We start from the raw sequence: 12,380 nt of genomic DNA, 5'->3' as shown, positions 1-12,380 counted from the left end.
CGTTTCCAGGTAGAAGATTTAATTCCCTCAGCTTATTATACAGTTTAGCAGCACAATATTTGATAGAAAATTTCTCAAGTTTTTTCTTGCAGCGAGGTATATTGAGTAATCATAGCTCGGATTGCCCCGTATTCCCCCTCTTTTTATTAAATTGAAACATTTCGTTACAATAACCCTCAGAATGAAAACTGCAAACAGATTTAAGAACAAATTTAAGGAGCTCGTAAATATGTAGCTCGTAGACTGAGAGAAATCTATGTTTAGGAAACAAATCACTGCAACTGTCTGATTTTCGTTGAAAGGATATAAAATTTAACACTTTTTTCTGCAACATAAACAATGGTAGTAAAGAAGTGTAGCCTCGGCAACCATAAACAAGAACGCCATATTGAATAATGGGAATTACGTTGCTTGAATAATATCTTATAAGTTGCGATCTATGAACAAAATGTCTCATTTTGATACAATTCCACATTGCTTGCTTAATTTTTTCTTTACATGCTCAATATGGCTAATAAAGGAAAGCTTTGGAGCAATTCTCACACCAAGATACTTGCACATAGAGTGAGTTTGGACAACTTGATCATCAAACAGATAGATATTCACTTGCATCTATTTTGGAACCAGCAAACAGCATTTTCATTAAAACAGTCTTTTCAAGATTAAGTACCAGTTTATTTGATTTCAACCAGTTATTTATATTCGCTAGTTCGAGACTTATTTCTGCGCGGCTGTTTCCTATGGATGTAATATTAGTGTCGTCAGCAAACAGCAGGACATTAGGATTACAATTTTGAGGGAGATCGTTAATATAAATTAGAAAGAGTTGAGGACTCAGAATTGAACATTGTGGTACCCAGCAGTGTGAAAATTCCCAATCAGATGACACCTTGGTTAAAGAAACTCTTTGTTTCCTATTTGTTAAATACGATTCAAACCACATTAAGCATTTCCCCCTGATACCATATCTTTCAAGGTTTTTTTAGCAGTAGTCAATCATTTATAGTATCGAAAGCTTTCTTCAAGTCCAAAAAGAACGAATTGATAGCGTTCTTTTTTCCAGAATGACGAATTTTTTCGGTGAGTTCTGCGAGTGCATCAATGGTGCTATGCTTGTCTCGAAAACCAAATTGATACAGTGATAGAGAATTCCTAGTTTTCCGAAATAGCCGTATACTCTATTAAAAACTACTTTCTCAAAAGTTTTGCTCCAAATTATGAGTAGTGAAATTGGGCGATAGTTATTTTCCTCCACTTTTGAGCCATCTTTAAATAAAGGAACGATCTTGGCTGTTTTGAGGCTATCTGGAAAAAGGCCTTCGTTCAATGACCGGTTAAACAAATTTGTAATTACATTTAAGGTAGCTGGCATTGAGGCTTTTACAATATTACTTATTAGGTCATCTCGGACATTAGCGAAGAAATTTAATTTTGAACGTGTTTAAAGAGCATTCGTGACTTATTCGTGACTTTTTGTGGGCAATTTGAAGCAAGCCTGTTTCGCAGCTCATCAAATTAAGGTTCTCAGTGCAACTTCTAACAACCAAATAATCAGCATTTTACCGACTACATCATCAGCAAAAAATAAATAATCAATTGTTCTGTATAATTAATAGCCGCCCTCATCTTCTCAGCCGGCTATTATAGCGCTCCTATTTTTTTTACAATTCAAAGAATTTGAATTGTATTGGGGCGCTGTCTTTTTTTAAAGATCTGTTCACACATTTTCATGATTTTTGAAGTCAAATTGGAGTAGTGATTTTGGTCACGCCGAAACAGGAAATGGAGCGAAAAAGCGAGTGGTTTTGCGGCGTGAATTTTTTCGCTCTAATTTTAAAGTAGAGTGAGAAAACGGTGTTTGAACAAAAGTTCGGTTTCTCGGTAGTGGTTTTTTGTTCACATGCGGCAATTTCACTCTGATTTTTACTGTTTTTTTATTTTTTGGATCGGATTTTTTCTAAATGGTTTTCTCAATCCATTCACAGCTCATTCTAGGTCTAATTTTTTTGTTTGAATTAAATTTTAATTTCACGCTAGTGGTTTTTTTGTTCACATGCGGCATTTTGACATTGATTTTCTGTTTTTTTCTTATTTTTTATCTGATTTTTTTAAAATGGTTTTCTCAATTCACTCATAGTCCTTTCTAGGTCTAGTTTTTCTGTTTATTTTTTACTTCGTCGAATCAAAAAATGTTTCGCTTTACCTCATTTTGCCGCCTTTTCAACATTTTGCGTGAAATCTTTTTGACTTCTCTAGGCTAGTTTCTCTCTTCTCTCATTCTGCTAAAAGTGATTTTGAACATCAGTTGCTCAGCAAAGCAATTCAAAATGAACAGTCAGTATAAAAAATTGAAGTCAGAAATAGAAACGGGATAAACCCATAAAGCCCAATTTTAGATGCCCGCTATTTGAACGTCGGTCCTATAAGTATTAGTTACCTCTCTCTAATGCTGATTGTTATTGGTAGTAGCCCCTGTAGCCTCTCTCTAAGAAACAGAAGTATGTTCAACTACGAAATGCCATCAAAATAAATCGGACTTAAAAAAATGTTTTTGTACGAAAATCTTTTTTTTTCAATATCTTGTTATTTCAATCCCAGTCATGCTTATTGGAATCAACGGCGGCTATTTTCCGGCAATCTGCCGGGTATGTTTATGATACTCAGCTCAATGATAGAAAAACTCTTGTCGTTATCCAGAAGAAAAATTGTTAGTTTGAAAAACGGAAGAGATTACAGCAGAACTAAAGAAAAAAAACAAGAATAAGCAAAGTAGAGTAGTCAGGAAAAACTTAGTGCACTATTGACCATTTTTTACCGAATTAAAACGGTTCTCATCAGTTTGCTTCGAAGGCAATTCAAATAGATTTGCTCTACTTTATCATAATTACGGTATTTTCATTGGTATATGCAACCTCTCTTTACTCCAACTCTCAGCAGAGAGAATCTTAACTAAAAGATTCTGGTCCAAATTATTGAAAAAATTGTATTCAAGAAGATGGGAGAACCTCGAAAAGCAAACCAGATTACATATTCTTACTTATAAAGCTTCCTGAAGTTTATATGACGTCGACGTTTTCAAACATATGAATAAAACAGCAAGTAGATATTTTCAGCCCTCATTTCTTAAGATTGATCAAAAACAAAATCAACCGACTGTCGAAAGAAGGGCTAACAACTTGTTCTGGCGCTATTGTACTAAAGCTTACTTCAGCGGGGTTATGGTAGTTAATTTAGAGTTTGTTTAGTGAATGATGTTCTTAGAGGTTAGAGGTTGTTCTTAGGACTGAGTGTCAAGATTTAATTAAAAAATAAACCATTTTATGAACTCTTTTGTTTGACTTCAATCTTTAACCGCCTCCACTACAGTTGATCTACTTAAAGTTGTCGAAGAGAGCCATTCGTATTAGGTAAAATCAAAAAGTCTTTTTAGCAAGCATGCTAAATGTCATTGGCCTGCTAAAATGTCAAGTTTTGCGTATAAAGACACGACTGAAATCATCGGTTCAAACTTTGTTTGAGAGCTTTTATTGAACAAGCAAAAAATCAGTGATAGTTATTGTAAGCTCTTGTTTTGAGATGCTGCAGACAGAATTCTAGAGGCAGAGAGCTTTGAAATTGTCCCGCATATGTTGTTCTCGGATGCCCTCAAAAAGTTGATAATTCTGCTACTTGTAGCAAAAGTGGTTCTAGCGAGAAAGGATAGAAAGTTTACAAGTGAAGCAGACCCGAGAAGGGCTCATTTACACCCCTACTATGCAGATACTTGTTACAGAGATCTGAGAAGGAGCGTGCTCGGAAGGAAGCTGAAGAACGCCGAGCTGCTGAATCGAAAGAGAAAGAGAAAGAGAAAGAAAACACTGACCTGAAGGAACAGTCACCGCAGAAAGAAACTGCGAAAAGTGAGAAAGTGTCAGGTGATGCAATAGGGGATGAAAAGAAACTGGTGTTTGAAGACGTTGAGAGTAATGGTGACGTTAACACGGACGACAAAAAAGACTCCGCAAGAAGCTCCGACTCGTCCAAGTCAACAACAAGCAGATCTACGCGATTGAAGGTAGATCTGCTGTTCTTCTTTGCTAGCTATCGGTCACGTTTTTAATGTATTAATATTTGGGAAAACATGACGACCTTTTCTTATTATAGCTCCCCCTATATTTATTAAGAGATTTAATTATAACATATGAACGTATCGAGGTTCGTGTTTCATAAAAACTAGAGAGTGGTGAGCCACAAAATGAATAAAACAATATTTGACTGTCTATTGACTTGGTTCGAATGGATTAGAGTTTGTGTGTGCTGAGCCTTGTGACGAGAGATGATTACAATATCTAGCTTGAACATTTACACTTGCACGGTAGATATCTACTCATTGGTGTGCTTTGTTGTTTCAGGATCTCCCTTCAATACAGTTGTATAGACCATCCGGTGCAAAGTCTAAGAATGCCGAGAAAGAAACTCGTAAGTTCACCTATTTAGTTAAATTTTTAGGAGTCACTTTTCTGGCCTCTTCGGTCTATGCAATTTGGGCCCGCCTTTAACTGCTTTAAATTGAAGTTTAAAGCAATTGTTGTATAATTGTTACGACTGGAAGAGCAGTATTGCTGGAGCGTCTTTTTTTAATAGCCACAAAGTGATTGACCTTTTCGTGTTTTTTTTACTATTCAAAGAATTTGAATTTATTGCGCTGTCATTTTTTTTAGGATCTATTCACACATTTTCATGACTTTTGAAGTAAGTTGAAGTGATATTGGTCACGCCGAAACCTCAAGTGGAGTGACGTAGCGAGCGGTTTTGCGGCGTGAATTTCAATCTAATTTTAAAGTAGAGTGAGAAAACTGTAGTTGAACAAAAATTTACGTTCTCGCTGGTGGTTTTTGTTCACTTGCGACAATTTGACTTTTTTGCTGGCTTTTCGATTTTTGTGATCGGATTTTTTCTCAGTGGTTTTCCCAATCCATTCATAGTCCATTATTGGTCTATTTTTTAATAGCCGCCGTCAGCCTCTCATAAGGTTATTATTTAGGCGCTCTCCTCTTTTACAATTCAAAGAAATTGAATTGTATTGGCGCGCTCTTTTTTAAGATGTATGTTTTCACACATTTTTCAATGACTTTGATCTTTAAAAACGGGATAAACAGGTGAAGACCAGCGGGCATTAAGTTTCATTAATTGCCTTAATTTCAAAAATTGTCCTGCTATTATTTTATAATTCGCTTTACCTTTTGATCACGTTTATCGTTTTACATAAGTCACGTTTGACTTCTGACTTACCTCACTCACTATTTCAACTGGCTGGATTTTTAATTCTTATACGCATTGAATTATGCAACGTAGTGAATACAGCCAAGGTCAAAAGAGCAAACTCAAAAGAAACGGGTTAAACCGATAAAGCCCGGTCGTTAAGTCATAGTGCATTAGGTTATCAAAGTTCATTAGAGCGATTGCTAGCTGATTTTAGTTTTATGCCTAAAATTGAGAAATCAAAGGCAAACAAGTATATCGCAAATCCAGATCCGTCAAGCAAAACATTGCACGAAAAATTTGTTGGAAAATATTTAAACGATAAAGCCTTGATCTTGAGTGGAGAATCGTAAAACTCCCTAAGCCGACAAACCTACTTCGCAACGCCAGAAAAGAGGAGCTTAACCTCAAGGCAGTAATAGCTCTGCTCAGCTACCGTTATTGGCAGACAACAGTTAATTGTGATATATTTTCTGGTCTTTACTCTTGTTAATAGCCGTCAAAAAATTTTTTTTAACTTCGTCTAACAGATTTTTGTTTCGTCTTACCCTGACTTTATGGAATTGACTTTTTCAACGACTTCAGTGACTTCTGCTGCTTTGCAGTTAAAACTTACCGCACTAAAAAATGACTTCTGAACTCACTTTTGGATTTTTAAATTTTATGAACATTTACTAATTAAAGGTCAATAGTGTGCATCTAAGTAGTACCAAACTTATGTGCCCTAATTCCTGGGTAATAGAGTCTTGTGTTTTAATATCGAATATTAATTTTGAAAAAGCTCCATTAGGGCTTTTTCCTTGTAGAGCAAATGTGTCTCATAAAAATGACTCAAAAGTCCGAATCTAACTCAAAAGTCTAGTGGTCTATTAAAAAGCTGGTGGTCGATCTGTCAATCTTATTTCTTTAGTTATTTCAATTCATTGTAGGCCACAAGCGTCTATCGTGGTTATTTTCCGGCAATCGGCTGGGTATGTTTGTGATTTTGACGCGTTTTTATCAATGTCAGGCAAATGATATCACTTTCGTGTATCCAAATGAGAGTGAGTGACAAGCATATCTCTTTGTCATTGCTTTGCTTTTCATTGGTTTTCTTCCAATCTGTTCCACAATTAGAATTAGAAGTTCCGTGAAAGCAAGCTAATCAAGTTTTACTTTCACAAACCTATGGAAGAACTTATTTTCGCAACCCAATATTAATTTCAATGCGTTTAGCAGACTGATTTGCATACCATCCTGCTTTGATTGCAAAATTATCCCCAAAAATAAATTAAATGAGCATAATGCAATTACCAGAAAATTTTCAGAAAATTGCAGATTTGGTATTTAATTAAAATTACATTTAATTATTTTTTTTATATAAATTTAATTAAATTTCTGTTAACTTTCCAGCGAGATAAATCATTATTCGTGCTCTCAGCCGCTATAATTGTAACTATTGATTTCAAAGTTTGCAGGAGATATTTTAATGCGGGTTGTTGTCTCTATATGATATTTTTGTCTGACTGATTTGAGGTACAGAATGCTTTCCGTGATTCCAGAGTTTTGCGGGATTTCAACTGTCTTTTAACTGCTCTCAACCGAAGCAATTATATTGTCCTGTGTTTTTATGCTATTGTTCGCTGGACTCATTTTTCGGCTGCTACCGATTCGACATTTTTGTCCTCAAAAATAGGATAAACAGGTTACGCCCGGAGAGCATTAAGTCCACTCATAGTGTTACGCTTTACTAGTCTCTAAGAATGTGATTAACCAAAACTGTTTTAAGACAATTTGGTGGTTTGAAGGACGGTTATTAATCTTGAAAAATTGACCCCCCCCCCACTCCGTCATCCCCCCACTCACCCCAGTCGACCCTCCTTCGCCTGTTGATTCGGTCTACCTCTCGTCCAACCCTGCCCCCCCCCCCCCCCCATCGCTTGATTCCCCCACCCACTCCGCTCGCCCCACTCATCCCCCGCTAGCATCTTTAAGCCACAGCTGGGTACTACCGAAGCCAGCCACTCGTCAGTAGTTTGAGAGCAATATGCCCGACGTGAGTGTTTTATGTCTATCATTTTTGCATGTTACACACCTTTGATTTCTGCTTTGTGATGTGATGCAATAAATACCTGTATTTCTCAGTGAAATATTTTAAACCAACCCTAGGTTGCTTAATAAGTATGAAACTTAAAGCTTGAGTGTCTGTTGATAACTATCTATGAAATAGACAAAGAAGCGGGAGAAATAATGTCATAAATGCTCCTTGAAAAGTTTTTCCGATTTCATACTTTTTGTCTTTCTGATAATTTGTGTCCCTCAATATGAAAGAAGGAGTGTTAGTGAGATCCGACAAATCAATAGTTTGCGCAAAACAAATTGTTTTAAACATAACATATACGTCCTCTGTTGTTTATCTCAAATTATTGAAAGGAATATGGGAAAGTCCTGTTGATAAGTTTGGATAGAACTTCGAGTTTAAGAATGAGAAAAGTAAAATGGATTTTTTTCGTTTTCAGTTGCTCTCAAGTTAAATTGGCAACAATTATGTTAGTTCTACGGGTCTCTTTTGGATTCAAATTGTTGTGGGACCAATTTTCGTGTGATCCTTTTCTGACCACCGAATTTTCGTGACTTTTCGCGTTTATAAACTGGATAAAGCCACAGGGCATTAAGTTGCCGAACAGTTCTCTTAGAGCCCTGCTATTTTTATAGCTTTTAAGTTATCAGATGTTGATTAAAATGTTTTTGGTCTTTGTTGTCGAGATAAGAGGGTCTGATATTTGTCAGCATCTGTTGAATACTCAAACTGCTCATGTTGATTTTCATGCCATGGTGGTATAAGATGCTCTTAAGCTTTTTATGAACTATGGTATTGAATATCGTTGTTGGTGTTTTGTGTCATTGTTTACAGATCAATTTTTTCACCGTCTTGTTGAGATCCAATTGTTAAAAGTTTTCCTATATATTACACTTAGTCAACGCTCAGGGCTAAAGCAGCTTGTCAAAGCAATTGAATACTGAAAATTTGTGAATATTGTGAAAAAACTGCCATTATATAGATGAAACGATCATCCTCGTTTTTCTTATTGTGTCTGCATAGATATTGGATCTGACGTATTCATTGCTAAAATGTGATAATTACTGTATTCAAGGTTGAAAAAAATGCAAAAAAATACTATTGTGCTAAAAATGTTCACATACAGTTGTTTAGTTTGGTAAAATGAATATCAATGTAACACTTTTGCGTTATAGCGCCAGAGGAGCGAAACGCGTCTTTCTTGGATCGTGAGAACAACGAAGCAGTGAATGAAAGACACTCTGAAAGACAACCACATTCGTCTGGTGGAAGTAGTGGAGGTGGGGGGAGACAGAGGAGCAGCGGCGGAGGGCGGAACAGGGGTGGATACCGAGAGATCAAGCCCTCCAATAGGGGAAGTGGAGGTGGAAGCAGTTCATCAAGTTCAGGTAGCTTTAATTATTGAACCACTAAACAGTTTCACTTTGTCAAAATATGATAGGTATATGCTTGTAGACACTTCTAGTTCCAATCGTCAAGGATATGTTTCTATTCTGACCAGTTTAGAAAAAATTTAGTTGTCGTTAGCACGTTTGAGGACACTTATGTTTTTGCATTAATGGTGGGGACTGGCCGTCACATCTTGTAATTTTTGTCAAGGGAGCTGTTGATCCTAGATCTTCGTTTATACAGGTTACCCTTCGAAAGGAAACGATAGAAAACGAGACAATCCTAGGAAGGAGCAACAACAAGCGTCATCGGGTGGTGCTATCCGCTATTACACATCGCAACTCGCAGAGGCCAAGAAGGAGAAAGAGCGAGAGAGTGAAATGCAGTCGTCCAAAAAAGATTCCAAAGAGAATGTTAAAATTGAATCGACTGCTGTTAAAGCTCCCGCGAGAGATGAAAACGCAGATGATCCTAATGATCCTCACAGAAAGAGTGGAATTTTGGATACGCCACCTAAAAGTGCCAATCGTGATTTTAGAGGCAAAGAGAACTCGGAAAAGGAGTTGAATCCTCGAACGGCATCTGGACGTAATCCTATTTCTACCGCGTCTCGTGATGGCAACCGCTCCTCAAAAGGTCAAAGATTTTCTGGACGCCGTCAAGATGAGTGGGAATGGGGTTCCGGATATGACGAGGGTTACGGATACTATGATCGCGGGGGTTCTGGACATCAAGGTGGTGGTTCCTGGAATTCCAGGAATCGGGGATCTGCAAATGCGCCCGGTGGTGCAACTTCCAATCAGTCTGGGTCGAGAAACGCTGGTCGTAATTATGATCCACATGGTTATCCGAGAGGAGCGAGTGATTATGATGACCACTATGGTGGTAATGCGAAACAACCTGGTGGGCGTGGTGGTGGTAACACTTATGATCGAAAAAGCAGCCGAGGTCAAGGTTTCTCGGAAGCTGATGCTTCATTAAAATCAACGAAAAGCGACGAACCAACTAAACCTCCGAGGTTCAGTGACAGGCGTCGTGCGACAGCAAACGCAAACAGTAGCTCTGAACAGAGTGCTAGACCGTAAACAGGCACCATGCAATTTGATAGGTCTTTGAGACGTCGCCGAGGGTATGAGGAAATATGGCGACCCCTTTCTTCATTCAAAGCGAACTGACGATCAGATGATTGAAATAATCGTTCAGGGCTGACTGAACAAAAAAGGTCGGTCAGCCCGTGCAAACTTGATGCGTCTCAAAATCAGTGGATGTTAGCATTCAGGTGAAAATTATTTGGGCGCATTTTGCAAGCTGAACAAAACCCCCATCGATTTGAAGACGAAACTAAATTATTTTAATGAAAACTACAATCCCTATTCATCGAATTCCTAAGTCGTTGTCTACCCGTTGTCAATATTGGTATCATATGAAATCAAAATGTAATGAAAATTAGATATGTACTTGTAATTTGGTTTGAAGAATTTGAAGAGCAAATGAAAATTCATGATTTTATGAAAAAAACATTTTTGTATAGTATTAATCCAATAAGCAAAGTTGGTGATTTAATTATTCTCCAACTAAGTTTGTAGCGATTAATTCAGTCCTGCTGTTTTTTTGCAATTTCATGTACGACCGATTTCTAGTCTGCGTCTGATTGATTGCTCTCAAACCAAGAGAGCAGTTAGATTTTTACTATTTGAATTGAATTAAGTTTCTTGAAAACAGTTTACAATTAATGACTATAAACGTTTTCAAGAGGTACGTCAGATAAGCTTTACAGCTCGTTTAGGTGACGTCCCTTTTGAAAAACTCATCAATTATATTTTACTTTCCAGAAAATTAAGAACGAGTTAGTTTGTACCTTAGCCAGTAATCAGCCAAAAATTAAAGTAAAAAAAGACTTACTGTCGAAAAGGTAGTTTTTCAAAATTTGATCTACCAAATTTTTGAGCTGCTTTGAATTCATTTTTTGAATTTCAATAAATGAGGGAAAAAGGTAATTTGATTTGCAAAAATTATAAGTCTTAGTCAGCCTTAACCGCAGTGAGTTTCCAAGTGCTGCATTATTAAATTTGACCTGTCTTATTAAACCTTTTTTGAGGTTCCGTGTGTGTTATTTACAGGATGACACGTTTTCAAGATCAATGAAAGAGCAAGGGGATCTCTTTGCAATTTCTTCAACAGTTTTCTTCAGAAGTTCAAGAAAGTTTAAGTCAAAAACAGTGAGTATTCTGTGTTTTTTGTAGTAATGTTGAAGGCTATCTGTCTGCTTTCGATAGAAGATGGCTCGCAAAATTTTTCTTTGGCACATATCTGTTTTTGTTTGTGCAGCCGTAAACCAATAGACCGTAAGAGATCACGGGCTTAGCAAAAACTTTATAAAACTGTATCATTTTTGAAATCGGATAATAGTCGCGAATTCTATAGAAAACACCGCAGATACTGTTTAATTTGTTCACAGTTTGTTGAATATGAAAGTCAAAATTCATTTTTCTATCAAGAGTTATACCTAAATATTCTACAGATTCTTGTAGTTCACAATCGGTCAAAATTGGCTCCAAATTAAGCCCCAAATCTTTACCAGAATACATCAACTGAGATTTCTTAGAATTAACGCAAAGTTTGTTTTCATTGAACCATCATATCGCCTCCGTAATGCTATCTTTAATGTTTGTTTCAATATCTTTTCCTCCACAAAGTATGTTGGTATCGTCAGCAAACAATGTGATTTCCGATTTTTGCATATGGCAGATCATTGACAAAAGTTTAGAAGAGGAGTGGAGCCAAGCACAGAGCCCTGTGGGACACTATTTTGAATATTTTTTATCTCAGAGGTTTTGGACTGGAAGAAAACTTATTGTTGGCGGTTTTTGAGGTAGGACTGAATTAGCTTTTTTAAGATGGCCTCTAAAACCAAAAATTTCTAGTTGAGTAATAGTGAGTGATCAATGGTGTCAAAAGTTTTTGTTATATCAAGGAAAACTGATGCGCAAGAGTTTTTGTTATTCATAGACAATCTCATATCTTCAGTAATTTCAGCTATGGCATGAATACATGATCTTCTTGAGCGAAAACCAAATTGTCTACAAGAAAATAGGTTTTTTTGAGATGAGGTTAACCATTCTTTTGTAAATATTTTTTTCAAAATTTTTGCTAACGGTTGGTAGCAAACTTATTGGTCTATAGTTTTCGGGGCATCCATGTTCCTTTTTTTTGAAGTGCCAACACTTTTGCAATCTTGAAGCTCTGCGGAAAAGTATGGCTCTTAATGCAATCATTGAATATGTCAACTAGCGGTTCAGCTATTACAGGTAAACATAACCGAAGAACCATGTTCGTGATTTGATCAAAACCACTTGTCTTAGAGTTTTTCTAAGTTTTTACAATGGACAAGACTTCCAGTACGTTTGTACTATGCATAAAAAAATGATTTGTGGAAACAATTACTGCGTTGGCGTTGCTGTTATTTAGGAATTTCGGACAAAATTTTTCTCCGATAGCTACAAAATAATCATTTAATGGTCAGCGTCCAAATATACATCTTGCTGCGTCTCTCTTTGTGTCTTTAGAATTTTTAAGATGTCAAAAATTGTTTTGCTATTTTTCTGATCTGTCAACAGCAAAAAATATGCTCAACCGCGAAAAATATAATACTCAATTACAATTGGTTGAAATTTATAAATTATTTTTAAAA

General features: G+C 36.5%; 1 protein-coding gene across 3 annotated transcripts in view; it reads left to right on the top strand.

The window, feature by feature from the left end:
- The window catches only part of LOC142347846 (uncharacterized), a 176,361-nt gene extending 166,154 nt beyond the window's left edge, over positions 1 to 10,207 (top strand). For all 3 annotated transcript variants that reach the window (XM_075398978.1, XM_075398979.1, XM_075398977.1), the window contains 4 exons: positions 3,773 to 4,054; positions 4,392 to 4,458; positions 8,476 to 8,688; positions 8,933 to 10,207. In XM_075398978.1, the coding sequence (XP_075255093.1) occupies positions 3,773 to 4,054; positions 4,392 to 4,458; positions 8,476 to 8,688; positions 8,933 to 9,774 (1,404 nt within the window). In that variant the 3' untranslated portion in view covers positions 9,775 to 10,207. The remainder of the gene's footprint in view (positions 1 to 3,772; positions 4,055 to 4,391; positions 4,459 to 8,475; positions 8,689 to 8,932) is intronic.
- The last annotated feature ends 2,173 nt before the right edge of the window (positions 10,208 to 12,380 follow it).

The sequence above is a fragment of the Convolutriloba macropyga genome, chromosome 10, assembly GCF_964194025.1.
Source record: "Convolutriloba macropyga chromosome 10, txConMacr16.3, whole genome shotgun sequence".
Lineage (NCBI taxonomy): Eukaryota > Metazoa > Xenacoelomorpha > Acoela > Convolutidae > Convolutriloba > Convolutriloba macropyga.
Note: the sequence above shows the minus strand (reverse complement) of the source record. Positions and strands in the feature narration are given on the sequence as shown.